Here is a 14,625-nt window from a genome sequence, read left to right as displayed (position 1 = left end):
AGGCCTACCATTAAAAGCCGTGCTTGCACAGGTTCTGCACGATCCTCTTCAATAATATCCTCTGCTTCTCAACCTGGCTCAAACTGATAAACGATATTAACATGTAGTTGTTTAAACACAATCAAGCCTAGAAAAACCCCAGTGAACCACCCCTTTAAAAATGTGCTATTTTTATGTTGCGCTGAATTAAAAATCAATTAAAATCAAATTCTTCCTTTTGTCATCTAGCATATCTAAAACAGTATGTTGCACAGGAGAGTGCTTTATTATAAAAAGAGACTGTACATAAAAAGAAAAACAGATTATATATACAAAACGATAATAGAGATTATATTATTTGCAGATAATCTGCAAAGGAACATTTAAATTACAGATCACTTGCACATCATATTACAAGGCCTTGCAATGCTTAACATTAGTCATTGGTCATTGTTCAGACAGCTCTATGTGAGTTACATTCTCACAGATATTTCATTGGATTAAATAAATTAAAACACTGCTCGCCTTCAACAGCAGTTTAAGACGCTTCTAAAAACCAGAAACCAGAATCATCTTCGATGTTTGTGCCATGCTAACAGTTATGAGCTCACATTCATCAGTACTATACACTAAACTTGATTTTTTTTTTTCATTAAACCTAAATTCAGCAAAACTTCTGAACTGGCCAAAACAGAAAGACAAATTCAGCTTTGCATGGTCCCCCTACATGAAATATACAATCACAGAAACTAATTTCTGCTACTTTATGTAACAAACTCGAATCTGTGGGCAATGCTAGAGACTGGTTCCGCTAGTGAGCCAGTGTCGCCCGCTCAGTGCAACATAATAAAGTTCACAAAACTTCAGCAGTTTCAACAAAAACACCATCAAAGACCAGCTTGGCACAGTTTATACTCATAGTATATGGGTGAATCTCATGAAAACATGTCTAGGTCACAAAAGAAAAAGAATTGTTTTGCATAAAGGAAACGATGCCTGTAGGACCATCAAGAATTTTTGCACGTAACTTTTTTTTTTTTTTTTAATTCCCATTATTGATTATCATTACTGTAATACATTTTTTATTCATACTTAAATCAGCATAAATTAAATGGCAGTACAAGAAAGATATTACAGCAATGAGAATGAGATTTTTATTTTTTTTTGCATTATAGTAAGAATTTTGGGGAAAATGTGCTTAATTGTCACGAAAATAATGCCATAATGCAAAAAAATAGGCATCATTGTCTATGAGCAAAATATAATTCGTAATGATCATTTCTTTTGTCTATTTTGGGGTGATATATATATATATATAGACGTAACTTTTTTTTTTTTTTTTAATTCCCATTATTGATTATCATTACTGTAATACATTTTTTATTCATACTTAAATCAGCATAAATTAAATGGCAGTACAAGAAAGATATTACAGCAATGAGAATGAGTTTTTTTTTTTTTTTGCATTATAGTAAGAATTTTGGGGAAAATGTGCTTAATTGTCACGAAAATAATGCCATAATGCAAAAAAATAGGCATCATTGTCTATGAGCAAAATATAATTCGTAATGATCATTTCTTTTGTCTATTTTGGGGTGATATATATATATATATAGTGTGGTCATATTTTTGACAGGTTTATGAAGTTTAGTCTGATATGCAGGAGAATCTCTGCACATTACTGCATCGGTCTTTTCCCTCACCTTACAGTCATGAGGTAAAATGATTAGCCAAAACATTAGCAAAACCTGAAGGCGAAACGTAGGTAAAGACGTAATTGTCATTTTTATATTGTCGCCTAATTATTTACCAGGCATTATAATATTCCAGAAATGACATTCAAACATTTCTTCCTCACGTAAAGGAAGAGCTTGACAGTTTAGATAAAAAAACAAGAAAATCAAAAATAACTAGCCCTAGCGGACACTTGGCAAATACGGGTCTCTATACGATGACAAAACACGCACAAAAACAAACACTAGCAACAGCCTACAGGCAACGTCTCACTGTAATATATGTACAAAATATATGAGGCAACCTAAGCAGAAAGCAGCGAGACTTGTTTCTTTTCATATTCTTCTGTCTCCTCAAACCTTGAGCACTGCAGATGCTTGGATACATTGGCGATTGGACGAAAACAAACATTCAGTCATATCCTAATGCACTTTGCAATGTTTGTAACTGATTGGCTGCATTGCACGCCGTCTCTGGGATTTAGCATTAGTCAGCGTAGTGCATGATGGACTCGACGTAGTTGCCAGGAAACAGTCCGGTCACACCATTACTCACGCCCTCGAACCAGCCGTCATCATTTTTCTTGATGATGTAGATGATGGCGCCCTCCATGAAGGACAGCTCATCATCTTTGTCCTTTGCGTAGTCATAGATGGCCACCACTGAAACGGAGCAGACACGGTTAGTATGACGTGGGTTATTTATCTATCTGTCTATCTATCCATCCATCTATGAAGGTCCTTCATTGTAGAGGGAGAAAATGTCAGCTCAAAGGCAGAGGGCGCTTTCTTACCCTTCTCTAAGTAGGATTTTGGGGCCCAGTGAGGGTCTCCATCAGCATAGGGGTCATTGTATTGCACCAGAGCTGCGTCTTCTTCATCATAATCCACAGGTGGAGGTGGAGGAGGCGGAGCTGCTTCCTCAAACAAAGGCGTGTCCTCAGGTAGCGGAGGAGGGGGTGGAGACGGGCTGTCTGTTACTGGAGGACAAAGAAGAGGGGAAACCCTCACTATGACATAATTCAGTTTTAATGTCAGAATCCTACATTTAGAAATGCTTCTCTTAATATTGAAGGTGGCACAGTACGCATTACATTTAAAGTAAAGCAATCAAATAATTCCCGGGTACAAGAACATGTTAAGAAAACACTTTTTTAATGTTTTTTAAATATTGTAACGAAACAGTTTCACATGTGTATACTATAATTCCTCAACGGATCAATTTTTTGTTACATTCTTTCTAAGAAATAATAAAAAGAGATGCCAATAACACATAAAAATTTAATTTTTTCAAATTACTTTTTCTTAATTATGATATCAGGACGCTGAAAATTTGAACTTTATGCCCCCCAAAAATATTAAAATTAATTTAGAAATTAAAAACATGTTAATCATGTATGTATGAATTTTGTTTTGAATAAATTAAATCAATAGACTGTCATTGACCCTACAGATGAGCAATAGAAATAATGATGTTTACCTTAGAACACACCAATAAAAAACTATATTATATTTTATTACGGTTTAAATTCTATCTATTCAAAATATCTATATTTTAATAAATAGAAATATTAAATGTAAAATTTCAGGTTCGGAGAATAATTCCGACAGTGCAGGCTGCAGGTAGGTGAACGGAGACCATATGTGACGGTCTATGCACTATGCTTCTGTGTGCATTACTCACTGTTCTCCTGAACTCTGGCCACAAAGCCAGTGAGAGGAATCTGGGGCGTCAGCTGCGCCAAGGGAGGAGGTGGTGGAGCGACAGACACTGGAGTCACACGGAGCGCAGATACACACATTCAGCCAGACAGACAGATGATAACAGGCAAAAACAAGCCCAAAGAGTTACACACAGGCAGATAAACAGACAGAAGGTAAAAGCCGTTGTGTGTTATTGTGACACGAAGAGATGAAAAGCAGAAAAGCAGGCAGATCATCGGTTACTAGGTCTGCTAGTAACCTCTTTTATTACAGAGAAGTGATTGGTGCTGCTAGTGGCTAAGAAATTACACATTTGAGCTTGATATTTGTTATCTAATGCAATGGCATTCAGTGCAAATTAAAGATATAGTTCACCCAAAAACAAACATGTGCTGTTAATTTACTCATCCTCAGGCCATTCAAGATGTAGGTGACTTTTTTTTTCAGTAGAACAGTAAAGAAGGTTCTTTGTGATTCATAAAATTCAAGTCAATGGCTACTGTCATTTTTGAGAGTCAAAATTAATACCCGTGGCTCCTGATGATATATTGAGGTCTTATGAAGCGAAACGATTGGTCTGTGCAAGAATCTGAACATTATTTACAACATTATTAGCTGCAATCCAGAGCCTCAACCAAACAGGGAAATCTGATTCTTTTCAGTGAACTGGTTCTTTCAGACAGTTCGTTTCAATGAATAAAGGTTCTAATAACTGATTAACCAGTTTGTTTACGAAATCAAAAAATGACATCCGCAATTATATTAATAAAGTACCATATAATGATGTGAAACATAGGTGTTTTACCATGTGTAAAGCATATAAAGTTAATAAACTACTCCTAATCAACTCACCTTTTTACATAAACCAAGAGAAAAAAAAAAACATTCATTTCGCCCGAACCAGACATCACTCTGGATCGTTTGCCTGAGGCTACAGATAATAATGACTTGGGCTGGGCGATATGCCCAAAAATATTATCACAATATTTTTTTCCATATTGATTATCAATGTTATCGACATAAATTTGATCATCTTGATATGATGTTGTTCATCGCCCAGCGCTAATGGCCACTGTGAAAAATGTTAGCTGTCACCTGGTGCCATACTGGGAGGTGAGGGTGTTGGCACAGCCAGAGGGATTCCCATACTATTACTGCTGTTCTCTCGCCCGCCGCTGCCCCCACTACTGCCACTGAGACAAAGAAAGACAATAGAGTTACAGAGAGCTATTAAACCAACAAGCATGCATTGTCATAAATTCACAAAGTGGCATCCATTTCTCAGCCCATCAATAAAGTAATTTATGGCACTATCAAAACCTTTTATAACTTGAACCTGGAGAATAAATGTGATAAACCAAAGGTTACTGTTATTTTCAACCTTATTCACCTTCAGTTTTCCTCAGTGAGTATAACAAGCCTGCTGGGAAAGCAATGACAGAAGTGAATCAAGTTTATGAGCAAAGAGAAGAAGACCTCCAGATTTATACTACAGCACCATAGAACTTAAAAAATGACCAATAAATAAGGGTAAGTGAATGGCATAACTTCACTGACACATCAGTGTTTTGAGAAAGGAAAAGGAAATAAAGATGGAGATTATGAGAGTTTAAGGATGTTCCAAAGTTGCACCAACATAAATCTTTTTTAAAGGTTAGAAACACACAGAAGCTCATTTCTGGGCCTTTATTTCTCCTAATCGTGACTTTATATCTCAAAATTGAGACTATTTCTTGTAACTGTAACTGCAAGCTTTAAAAAATATCTGATGTTTGGCTTTTCTGATGGTGTTTTTATATTCTAGCTCTCGTGAAAGTCTAAATAAATAACATACACTACCATTTAAAAGTTTGGAGTTAGTGAGATTTTTAATTTTTATTTGATCAAAAATACAGTAATATTGTGAAATATTCTAACAATTTAAAAAAAGAATCTTTTTTTTTTTTTTTTTATGTAATCTATTCCTGTGATGCGAATTTTCAGCAGCTGTTACTCCAGGCTTCAGTTTCACATGAAATTAATCTAGGAAACATTTCTTACTTTTATCAATGTTAAACAGTTGTGCTGCTTAATATTTTAAGGAAACCACATTACATTTTTAAGAGTCTATGATGAACAGAAAACATAAATCTTTTATTAAAAAGTCTTATAAAACTATTTACTGTCACTTTAGATCAATTTAATGCATCCTGGCTGAATAAAAACATTAATTTCTTTTCAACTTTTTGAACAGTAGTGTACATTCCAGTATGCCCAGCACAGTGTCCCATCAGAAGGCCTGTGTTGTCTTGTGAATGTGTTGTGCATGTGTGAGCTGTACCTGTGCGTTCGGGGTCTCTGATTGAGCGAGGCAGTGCGTCCTGGGCTGTTCTGGCTGCCCAGGCGAGCCGGACTGGTCATGTAGTCATTAGGCACCACAGGAGGTTTGACTGGCTCCAGCGTCTTATACGGTGTGTTTCGTCTGAAAAAAAAAAAAAACCACACATTTGTTACAGTAGAAACTACATAGAAAAAATGATGATGTTCAGATGCCAGATTCCTAATAACACAAGAATTGTGACAGTACAAATAACAAAATCACATGAGACAGCATATTTGATAACATTCTAATAATGGAGGTACACAAAAACAGCACTGACACATGAAAAGTGTAATATAGTGACTTACCCCAGGGTACCTCTCCCTGCCATGGGTGGGCTTGGGGGCTTCTGTGTGGGTGGGTTAGTCCTGGATAATGTTCCTCCACCTCCCCGAGCTGGCTGGTTATTCCCTTGCTGAAAGACATTTGACAGGGAACACAACATGATGACAACCTTTACAGTCATGACAATATCTGTTTATTCTAAATGCTAATCAGTTGCAAACATACAGCATGACGTAAACTACAAAGTAATATTTATACTGAACAAAACCGTAAAATATGATGGTTTTATGATGTGTTGTATGCAGACTGAATTTTACTAAGCCATTACACTCCTATAATGGTACCAGTTTTTCACAAATAAATGAAAAAAGTCTTCTCATATTGAATTATGAAGATGCACTATAATGTTCATTACACAACAACACTGTACAAAAAAAGTTTGATGTTTGGAAATAAAGAACCAGTGGTAGTGATGTAGGAGCCAGAATGCATTGTGGGTTGTGTAAGGCTGTACTTACCTTTGCTTTAAGCCACTAAGTGAAAGCATTAAGGAAGAGAGAAGATAAATCGTGTTATTTAATCACTTTTTAATCATCCTAACCCTAACACTGATCTAATTTGACTGATAGGAATCAAGACAGAGCAGAAAGTCAAAGCTGCATAGAATGATAATCGCATAAACGTCAGTCATAATTACCATCTAATCAGGTTCATTTACAACAGAAAGCAGAATTATGAATCCAATCAAATGTCTTTTCTAGCTTACACTATTTCTAATTATCCCTAATGTTCTTTATTATAACGCGATGTGACAATGGCATGCTTTTTTGTCACACTCACATGTGGATTTAATTTAACATATTACAGATCATTTTAAAAGCTAAAAACCTATAATCATAGCTGCAGAGCAAATATGTTAACCATCGTTCAAAGGAAACTGCCTCAAATACGTATTTCGCAGAATTGTTGGTATTTGGTCCACAACAATCTAGCTAAGCTAATATGAGTTAATATGCCATAACATTATGGAAAAATGTAATTTTACACTCCCATACTCCTCAAACATGTTGCTAACAATGTATAATACCTTTTTTTAGTAAGTCATTAATAAATATGATATAATGCTTAACAGTATTTGGTAATTGCTTCTGCGTCAAATACGAATATGTAAAAAATATATATTTAATGGATAAAAATCTGACATTTATGACTGAAGTATATACTAACATTTAAAAGCTTGGGGTTGGTAAGCTTTGTCATGCCCAAATGAACACATTACTAAACCATGATTCATGAACATACTAGTATTTTTTGCAACAAGGTGTTTAAATTAAAATGTGTAATTATTTAAAATTCTTACCTAATAAAAAGGTAATAACTAAGTAAGGACTGTTTATATATACCATGGTACTGAATGAACTACCTCATAAATAAATAAATGTATGTATCGATGTATGGATAGACAGAACAGAGATAGAACACACATAATATACATGTGTGTATATATATATATATATAGAGAGAGAGAGAGAGAGAGAGAGAGAAAAGTTTTTGAAAGAAGTCTCTTATGTTCGCCAAATGCAGTAAAGTAATATTGTGTAAATAATAATAATAATAAGTAATATTGTGAAAAAAAAAAAATTTCTCTCTCTCTCTCTCTATATATATATATATATATACACACATGTATATTATGTGTGTTCTATCTCTGTTCTGTCTATCCATGCATCGATACATACATACATTTATTTATTTATTTATGAGGTAGTTCATTCAGTACCATGGTATATATAAACAGTCCTTACTTTGTTATTACCTTTTTATTAGGTAAGAATTTTAAATAATTACACATTTTAATTTAAACACCTTGTTGCAAAAAATACTAGTATGTTCAGTAACATATTACATTTTGCTGTGGTCACATTGAGATTGATAACTAAAATTTTACTAGTACTGTTATTGAATTTTGAAATTTTGGTATCAATCCGACATCCACCGATTATGATAATGGAAACAAAGTTGTGACTGATGGCGGAGGAGAGAGGCGTGTCCTCTGGGCATGTCAATCACAGGTGACGGACACAGAGAGAGCATCATTTGATGAGTTAAGTGTCCTAATTACAGAGCCAGTATGAGGGCAGCCTGCGGGCCTTTACTCCGCCGGGGGGGAAAAGGCCAGCGCACATCAGCACCAAACTAATGAAGCAGTTAAAACAGGTCTCGGGGTGAGCTGCCGGCACATGCCCTCAAGATCTGCCTCAATTATATGTATAGGGAATGAAAAGGCTGAACAGCTAGTGAATAATGTTGACAACACACCATCCACACCAATCATGGCTTCATCCCATAAAAACCATAAAAGACACATAAAGGTCAAAGTAAAAAGGCAAAGACATCTTTCTTAATTACATCTCAGTTCAGATAGCGCCAATCTAATGTGATAACATCGGTAAGAGGGTCCAGAGAGCAATGTCATTATAACAGCTCAGAGCTGACACTGATGGACATGAATAATTTAATAACATGAATATAGTGAGGGAAACCCGAGAGGGGTCTACAAACACACACACACACACACACACACACAGTAGATCATGATGGATCAATTTCTTTATCAGTTTGTTGAATCCACTTTTGAATACTGTTAATACTGTAAAGCAGTCAGGTGTAGTTTGTGCATAATTTTTATTCATTTCATCAAGGAAAAGTCATTTCAAAATTATCCAACTGCTTGAACTACACTTAAAGGGATAGTGCACCCAAAAATGAAAATTCTGTCATCATTTACCCTCATGTTGTTCCAAACCTGTGTCAGTTTCTTTCTTACTCTGAACACAAAATAAAATATTCTGAAGAATGTTGGTAACCATATGATTGATGGTAGCCATTAAATTCAATGGCATGGAAAAAAATACAATTGAAGTCGATGGCTACCGTCAACATTCTTCAATATATCTTCTTTTGTGTTCAGCAGAAGAAAGAAATTCACAGGTTTGGAACAACCTGAGGGTGAGTAAATGATGACAGAATTTTCATTGTTTGAGTTTGAAAACAGCAACATGGTAGAAATAACAGGTTCTCTTATATTTTATTGTATATTAACTAGTCACATTTTATTCCAACATTGGATTCTTTTTTACCTTTTTCTGTACGCTTAAACAGTTTTTCCCCCCCATCAAATAAATTATTATATGTAGTATGTACTGACTTGAGGTCTTGTATTTTTTCTTGGTTTATTAGAAAGAGAGAAAAAAAAGGTTCTAGTCAACATTAATTCTACATGATGTGACTTTTGATTTATAATTTCTTCAAAAACCCTAAACCTAAGTATGAACAATAGTAAGAATGATGCTTGTCTAGTGAACATCAAACATGCCAAACTTACTTTAACACCGTGCCCCACATCATCCAGCAGGGTGTAATCTATGGGCTTCCTGATGTAGCGCACGGGCCGCTCCATGTTGCCGGGGGCGATGATTTTGTGGGTCCGAGATGTGTTTTTGTTGGTGGTGAGGATCCCGATCTCTCGTCTAGCAACTTTTTCTTTATGAATGTCCACAGTCTAAGTGAAAGTCAAGGATGAAATTTTGAATTGTAAATATATCATATCCGTGTATATACTGCTTAAATTGTGTATGAATGATGTGTGAATACTAATGAAACGTGACCTCATTAGTATTCGTAGGCGATTTTTATGTAAAGCGAGGTTCTTGCACATATATATTTGGATAGGTACAGATAAAGTGAATGACATTAAACATCTTTAATGAATCTCATTATACATAATTACAGTAATTCAAATAATTCAGTATCTATTGAATTTAACAGAGGATTCATGTCCAATTACTGATACATTTTAAATTTGCATATACTGTTCAAAAGTTGCGGTCAGTACGTTTTTTTTTTTTTTAAACTTTAAAATTTTTACTTTTATTCAGCAAGGACGCAATAAATTAATTAAAAGCGACAGAAGACACATTTATAATGATTTATAAAAAAAATCTATCTTAAATAAATGCAGTTCTATTGAACTTTCTGTTTGCCAGTTCAACGCTGATAATAATAAATGCTTCTTGAGCACCAAATCAGCATATTTTAGAATGATTTCTGAAGGATCATGTGACACTGAAGACTGGAGTAATGGCAAAAAGTGTAATAATATTTCACAATATTAATATTTTCACTGTTGTTTTTTTTTTAAATCAAATAAATCCAGCTTTAGTGAACATAAAAACATGATATACTTTAAATGTAGAATAAATATAATTTTTGAAGGTTTGTTTATTAGGTATTATACAAGTAATAACACAATTTTGGAACAAATATACATTTTACATACCTTTTATGATCTCCTAATCTGCTCATAAAATCAGATTCTCACACTTTTCTTTGTTTTGTTTGTGAACTTACAAGGAATTTGAATTTTCACTGACCATTCAGATAGCTTTGATTCAGAATCCAATATTTTAGAACAAACAATTTCTCACTGGATCAAGTGTTATTGGCATTATGTTGGGATCTGAGACTTTGCCATTTTTGACATAATTTGCCTGCCATTTGTGTCTATCTTCTAAGAGACAAGTGGTGGCAAACTAGTTCAAAGGAGCCTTTTAACTTCAGATGGCGGCAAATCATTAGATCTAGTTTCCATTAAGGCTCTGCAAATCTACTCTAGCACATGATAAGGGAACGGGATCTCTTATTACCCTTAATAAACACACTCCATCTCCCACTTTGGATGAAAGAATTCACTCCTACATTGTGTTCAAATGGTGATGCATGTACAGAGGAGACTAAAAGTGTCTGAGTTGCTCTTTACAAATCACGACTTACAGTAAAAGTAATCCCTTACTTTACTTTTTCAAGGGAAAAGTAATTAAATTACAGTAACTAATTACACCCAACATTGCTCCTCTCACACGCTAATATGACAAAATTGCAAGGGTCGAAATGTAAGGACTCAATGGCAGGTCATAGGAAAGAAAATTTGAAAAATTGTTTCAAAGCGGCTTTTAAGTTATGTCGATAATTTGTGTTCATTTTAGGTTTTGCTGTAAGCAAGAGTAAATATTTCTCAGAAAGCATTAGTAAAGATCCAAATGGTTGTCTTAAGTGAAAATTAGTTGGTTAGCAAAGAGCCTGATTTGAATTTCCAAATTTAATTAGAAGTCATTTAAGCTGTTAATGTTGATAAATACAGAGTATTGCTTTAATTTCAATTAGTAGCAGCTCTGATTTCAGGCAGAATTACTATAACAAGATTGTGTTCTTTACTGTGGTCGCAAATTAGTTGTGTCATTGTAAAAATAAAAAATAATAAAAAATACTAATATCATGGAAAGGATTTTGGTCATTTACATACCTCCAAGCAATTTAAACAGGGAGCAGCCAGAAGGTTTTAATAATAACATTTACATTATTGTCAAATATTTTTTACAACTGTTGTGTTTATTTAAATTTTATTTTATTTTTAACTGAATGAACGAACAAATGAATAAATGCCAACTGAATTTTATAATAGTTTTTAACTTTGCATGTGTGCGATAAACAGTGTGTAAAATTGGAGAATCATGTTCAATCCAGTATATTGGTAAAAAACATTGTAGGTGATATTTTTGTCTCTTTGTTTTAAAAGCACAATATGTAAGATTTAATATCCAAAAACCACTTGCACAGTGTGATATATTTCATGCAGTTGTGTACTTACGTTATCCCAAAAGTTCCCAAGGATTTGTAAATCCAGAGAAATTCCCATTTTAAATAATGACTCGTCCCTGGTCATTGTCGCCTATCAATGATGTAATATCCGCACTATCCTCGGTTTCCGCTTATAGAAACTAAAAAAAATGAAAAATGCTGCTGTACAGTTAAACTAAATCCATTACGGCTGTCGCGAATAAAATAAAAATGAAATTAAAAGTGTTGACTGCTGCATTCAATTTAGATTTGCTCAATGTTTCTTTTTCCGCGCTTTAAAAGTGTTACGCATTATAACCAATCACCCACGAGTCTGTTGAGTTTATGAATGCAATGGCCAATCAGAGGCATTCAGATGAGTCATCATAACCAGATGCAGTGTTGCCAAGTCCGCAGGAATTAGGCTACTTTAACACTGTTGCCGCGGTTGTTTTTCATGTCCGCGGGTTGAAGCGACTCCAATAACATGATATTTATCACCTGGAATGCGAATTTTAGCAGGGGAACCCCGCCAAAAAAAGTGTATTTTATCCCCCAGAACACAATTTTTAACTGGGGACCCCCTCAAAACACGATTGGGCTAGTTTTGAGTAGCGATTGGGCAGGTTTTCTTGTGAAAACCTGGCAACCCTGACCAAATGAGTTTTTTGTTCACTGCACGCGCTCGCTGACTGAACTCTGCTGCCACGCAAATTCTCTCATCATAAACAACAAAGTGCAGATGTACGTATGATGTAAGTAAGAGATTCATTCATCAAACCGTGTATAGTCAGCTTTACTGCTTATAAGGGGAGTTTTTTGAGAGTGCTTAAACTCGCGCTAGACTGAAGTCAGTCATAATATTCATTAAACCTGTAAATGTTGTTTGCTCGCTTTCTCGGCATAATTTATTCGCTGTTTGAATAACTGTGGAAGGTACATACAGGTAATTAAAAAAATAATTCATTACCTCATCCGTGATCATGATTCGTGAATTCCATACATCTCTGGATGGTGACAACAACATCTGCCATCGTTCCACTCTCCTTCATAGCGTCATCAAGCTTCGCCTTTGTTATTGTTTTGAAAATGCGACCTCTAGCGGCAAAAACTTACATATTGTGCCTTTAAGTTCTGGATTTATAACAATGAAAGAAAAAATTCAGCTTAAACCCTGATTCTACATTTTTCACTGTGTTAAAAGTAGTCAGAAGATAACTGGTCTTTTTTTTTAATCTCTAATGAATGCTGGGTAAGGAAGGAACACCTGGTTGTGTTTTGTTGGTGTTGTGGTGCCCAGGGCTGACCTGAGAGATGTGGTTGATGGAGGACTCCATCCTGCGCAGCTGTGAAGCCTGAATATCCAACAGCTGCAGCACATTGTTGGCTAAGGCATTGATCTGATAGGCCACGCTTGCCAGGGACTGGGTGGTGTAGGCTTTGGTCTCCTCAAGGGCTTTCCTCTTGTCTTGTGCCTAAGCAGAGAATACAAAATAATGATACTGCAAGTTTTAAAGACACAGTTTGCACAAAAATGAAAATTCTGTCATCAGTTACTCGCCCTCATGTCATTCCAAAGCGGTTTGATTTTTTCTTTTGCAGAACACAAAAGTATTTTGAAGAATGTTGGTAACCAAACAGTTTTGGTGACCATTGACTTCCACTGTATGGACAAAATATATTATTTTATGTTCCAGGAAAAAAAAAAGATGTTCCTTCCTAAGGTGCTTGTGAAAAATAGTTTCAACCCAATCATCCACAAGAAATGATTTCCCAAACTAAATGCTGTTGTGCCTCTGTGAATGATGATGTAAAAGCATCTTGGAATTCCTAATGGACTCTAGAGGAAATATTACATCAGATCAGATTGTCATGTGGAAAAAGACATTGGCTTTCCAAAGAAAGTTCAGTGATTCTCAGAGCGACAACGAGAAGAGATGGGTAAGTAACATACTAGATAACGGTTCTGCAGGATTATCCATTATAAGTGTACTACTATTCAAAGGTTTTGGGTCAGGATGATTTTTTTCTAAAAGAAATTAATACTTTTATTCAGCGAGGATGAATTATTTAAAAGTGACAGTAAAGTCACAAAAGATTTTCATTTCAAATAAATGCTGTTCTTTTGAACTTTCTATTCATCAAAGAATCCTGAAGAAATGTACCATGGTGTCCACAAAAATACTAAGTAGTACAACTGTTAGCACAACATTGATAACAATAAGACATATTTTTAAGTAAATTAGCACATTAGAATGATTTCTGAAGGATCATGTGACACCGAGTAATGATGCTTAAAATTCAGCTTTGCATCACAAGGAATAGCTTATATTTTTAAAAAATATTTAAAAATATCAAAATAGAAAAGTTATTTTAAATTGTAATAATATTTTGCAATATTTTACAACATTATTTCTTTATTTTAATATGCTTTTTTTATCAAATAAATGCAAACTTGGTGAGCATAAAAGACTTTTCAAAAACATAAAAAAAATCTTAACAACCGTACGGTAATATATACTGCAAGTTGCTTTAAATAAACACATCTACCATTTAAAGGGGTCATATGATGCTTTTTTAAAGATCATTATTTTGTGTATTTGGTGTAACAGAATATGTTGACATGCTTTAATGTTCAAAAAACACATTATTTTTCAAATACTGTACATTATTGTAGGTCCTCTATGCCCCGCCTCTCTCAAACGCTTCGTTTTCTACAAAGTCCCTCCTTCCGACAAGAGCAGTCTGCTCTGATTGGCCAGCTGACCCAATGCATTGTGATTGGCCAAACACCGCAAGCACTCGTCGGAAATGTAAAGCCTCTTACCATAATCGCAGCTTCAGCTTTCAAAGTAAATATCAAGACAGTTAACAAAAGGGGAACAGAGT

General features: G+C 34.8%; 1 protein-coding gene across 1 annotated transcript in view; it reads right to left on the bottom strand.

The window, feature by feature from the left end:
* Positions 1-1,514: 1,514 nt before the first annotated feature.
* The window catches only part of abi1b (abl-interactor 1b), a 19,906-nt gene continuing 6,795 nt past the window's right edge, over positions 1,515-14,625 (bottom strand). Inside the window, exons 2-10 of the mRNA XM_016537407.1 lie at positions 13,044-13,211; positions 9,446-9,622; positions 6,579-6,593; positions 6,084-6,190; positions 5,737-5,877; positions 4,512-4,609; positions 3,397-3,483; positions 2,507-2,692; positions 1,515-2,375 (exon numbers count right to left, since the gene is read on the bottom strand). Coding sequence (XP_016392893.1) covers positions 2,200-2,375; positions 2,507-2,692; positions 3,397-3,483; positions 4,512-4,609; positions 5,737-5,877; positions 6,084-6,190; positions 6,579-6,593; positions 9,446-9,622; positions 13,044-13,211 — 1,155 coding nt within the window. The 3' untranslated portion in view covers positions 1,515-2,199. The remainder of the gene's footprint in view (positions 2,376-2,506; positions 2,693-3,396; positions 3,484-4,511; positions 4,610-5,736; positions 5,878-6,083; positions 6,191-6,578; positions 6,594-9,445; positions 9,623-13,043; positions 13,212-14,625) is intronic.

This window comes from Sinocyclocheilus rhinocerous, unplaced genomic scaffold (assembly GCF_001515625.1).
Source record: "Sinocyclocheilus rhinocerous isolate Xijiao unplaced genomic scaffold, SAMN03320098_v1.1 scaffold306, whole genome shotgun sequence".
Classification (NCBI taxonomy): Eukaryota; Metazoa; Chordata; class Actinopteri; order Cypriniformes; family Cyprinidae; genus Sinocyclocheilus; species Sinocyclocheilus rhinocerous.
This window is presented reverse-complemented; position numbering and strand designations above follow the sequence as displayed.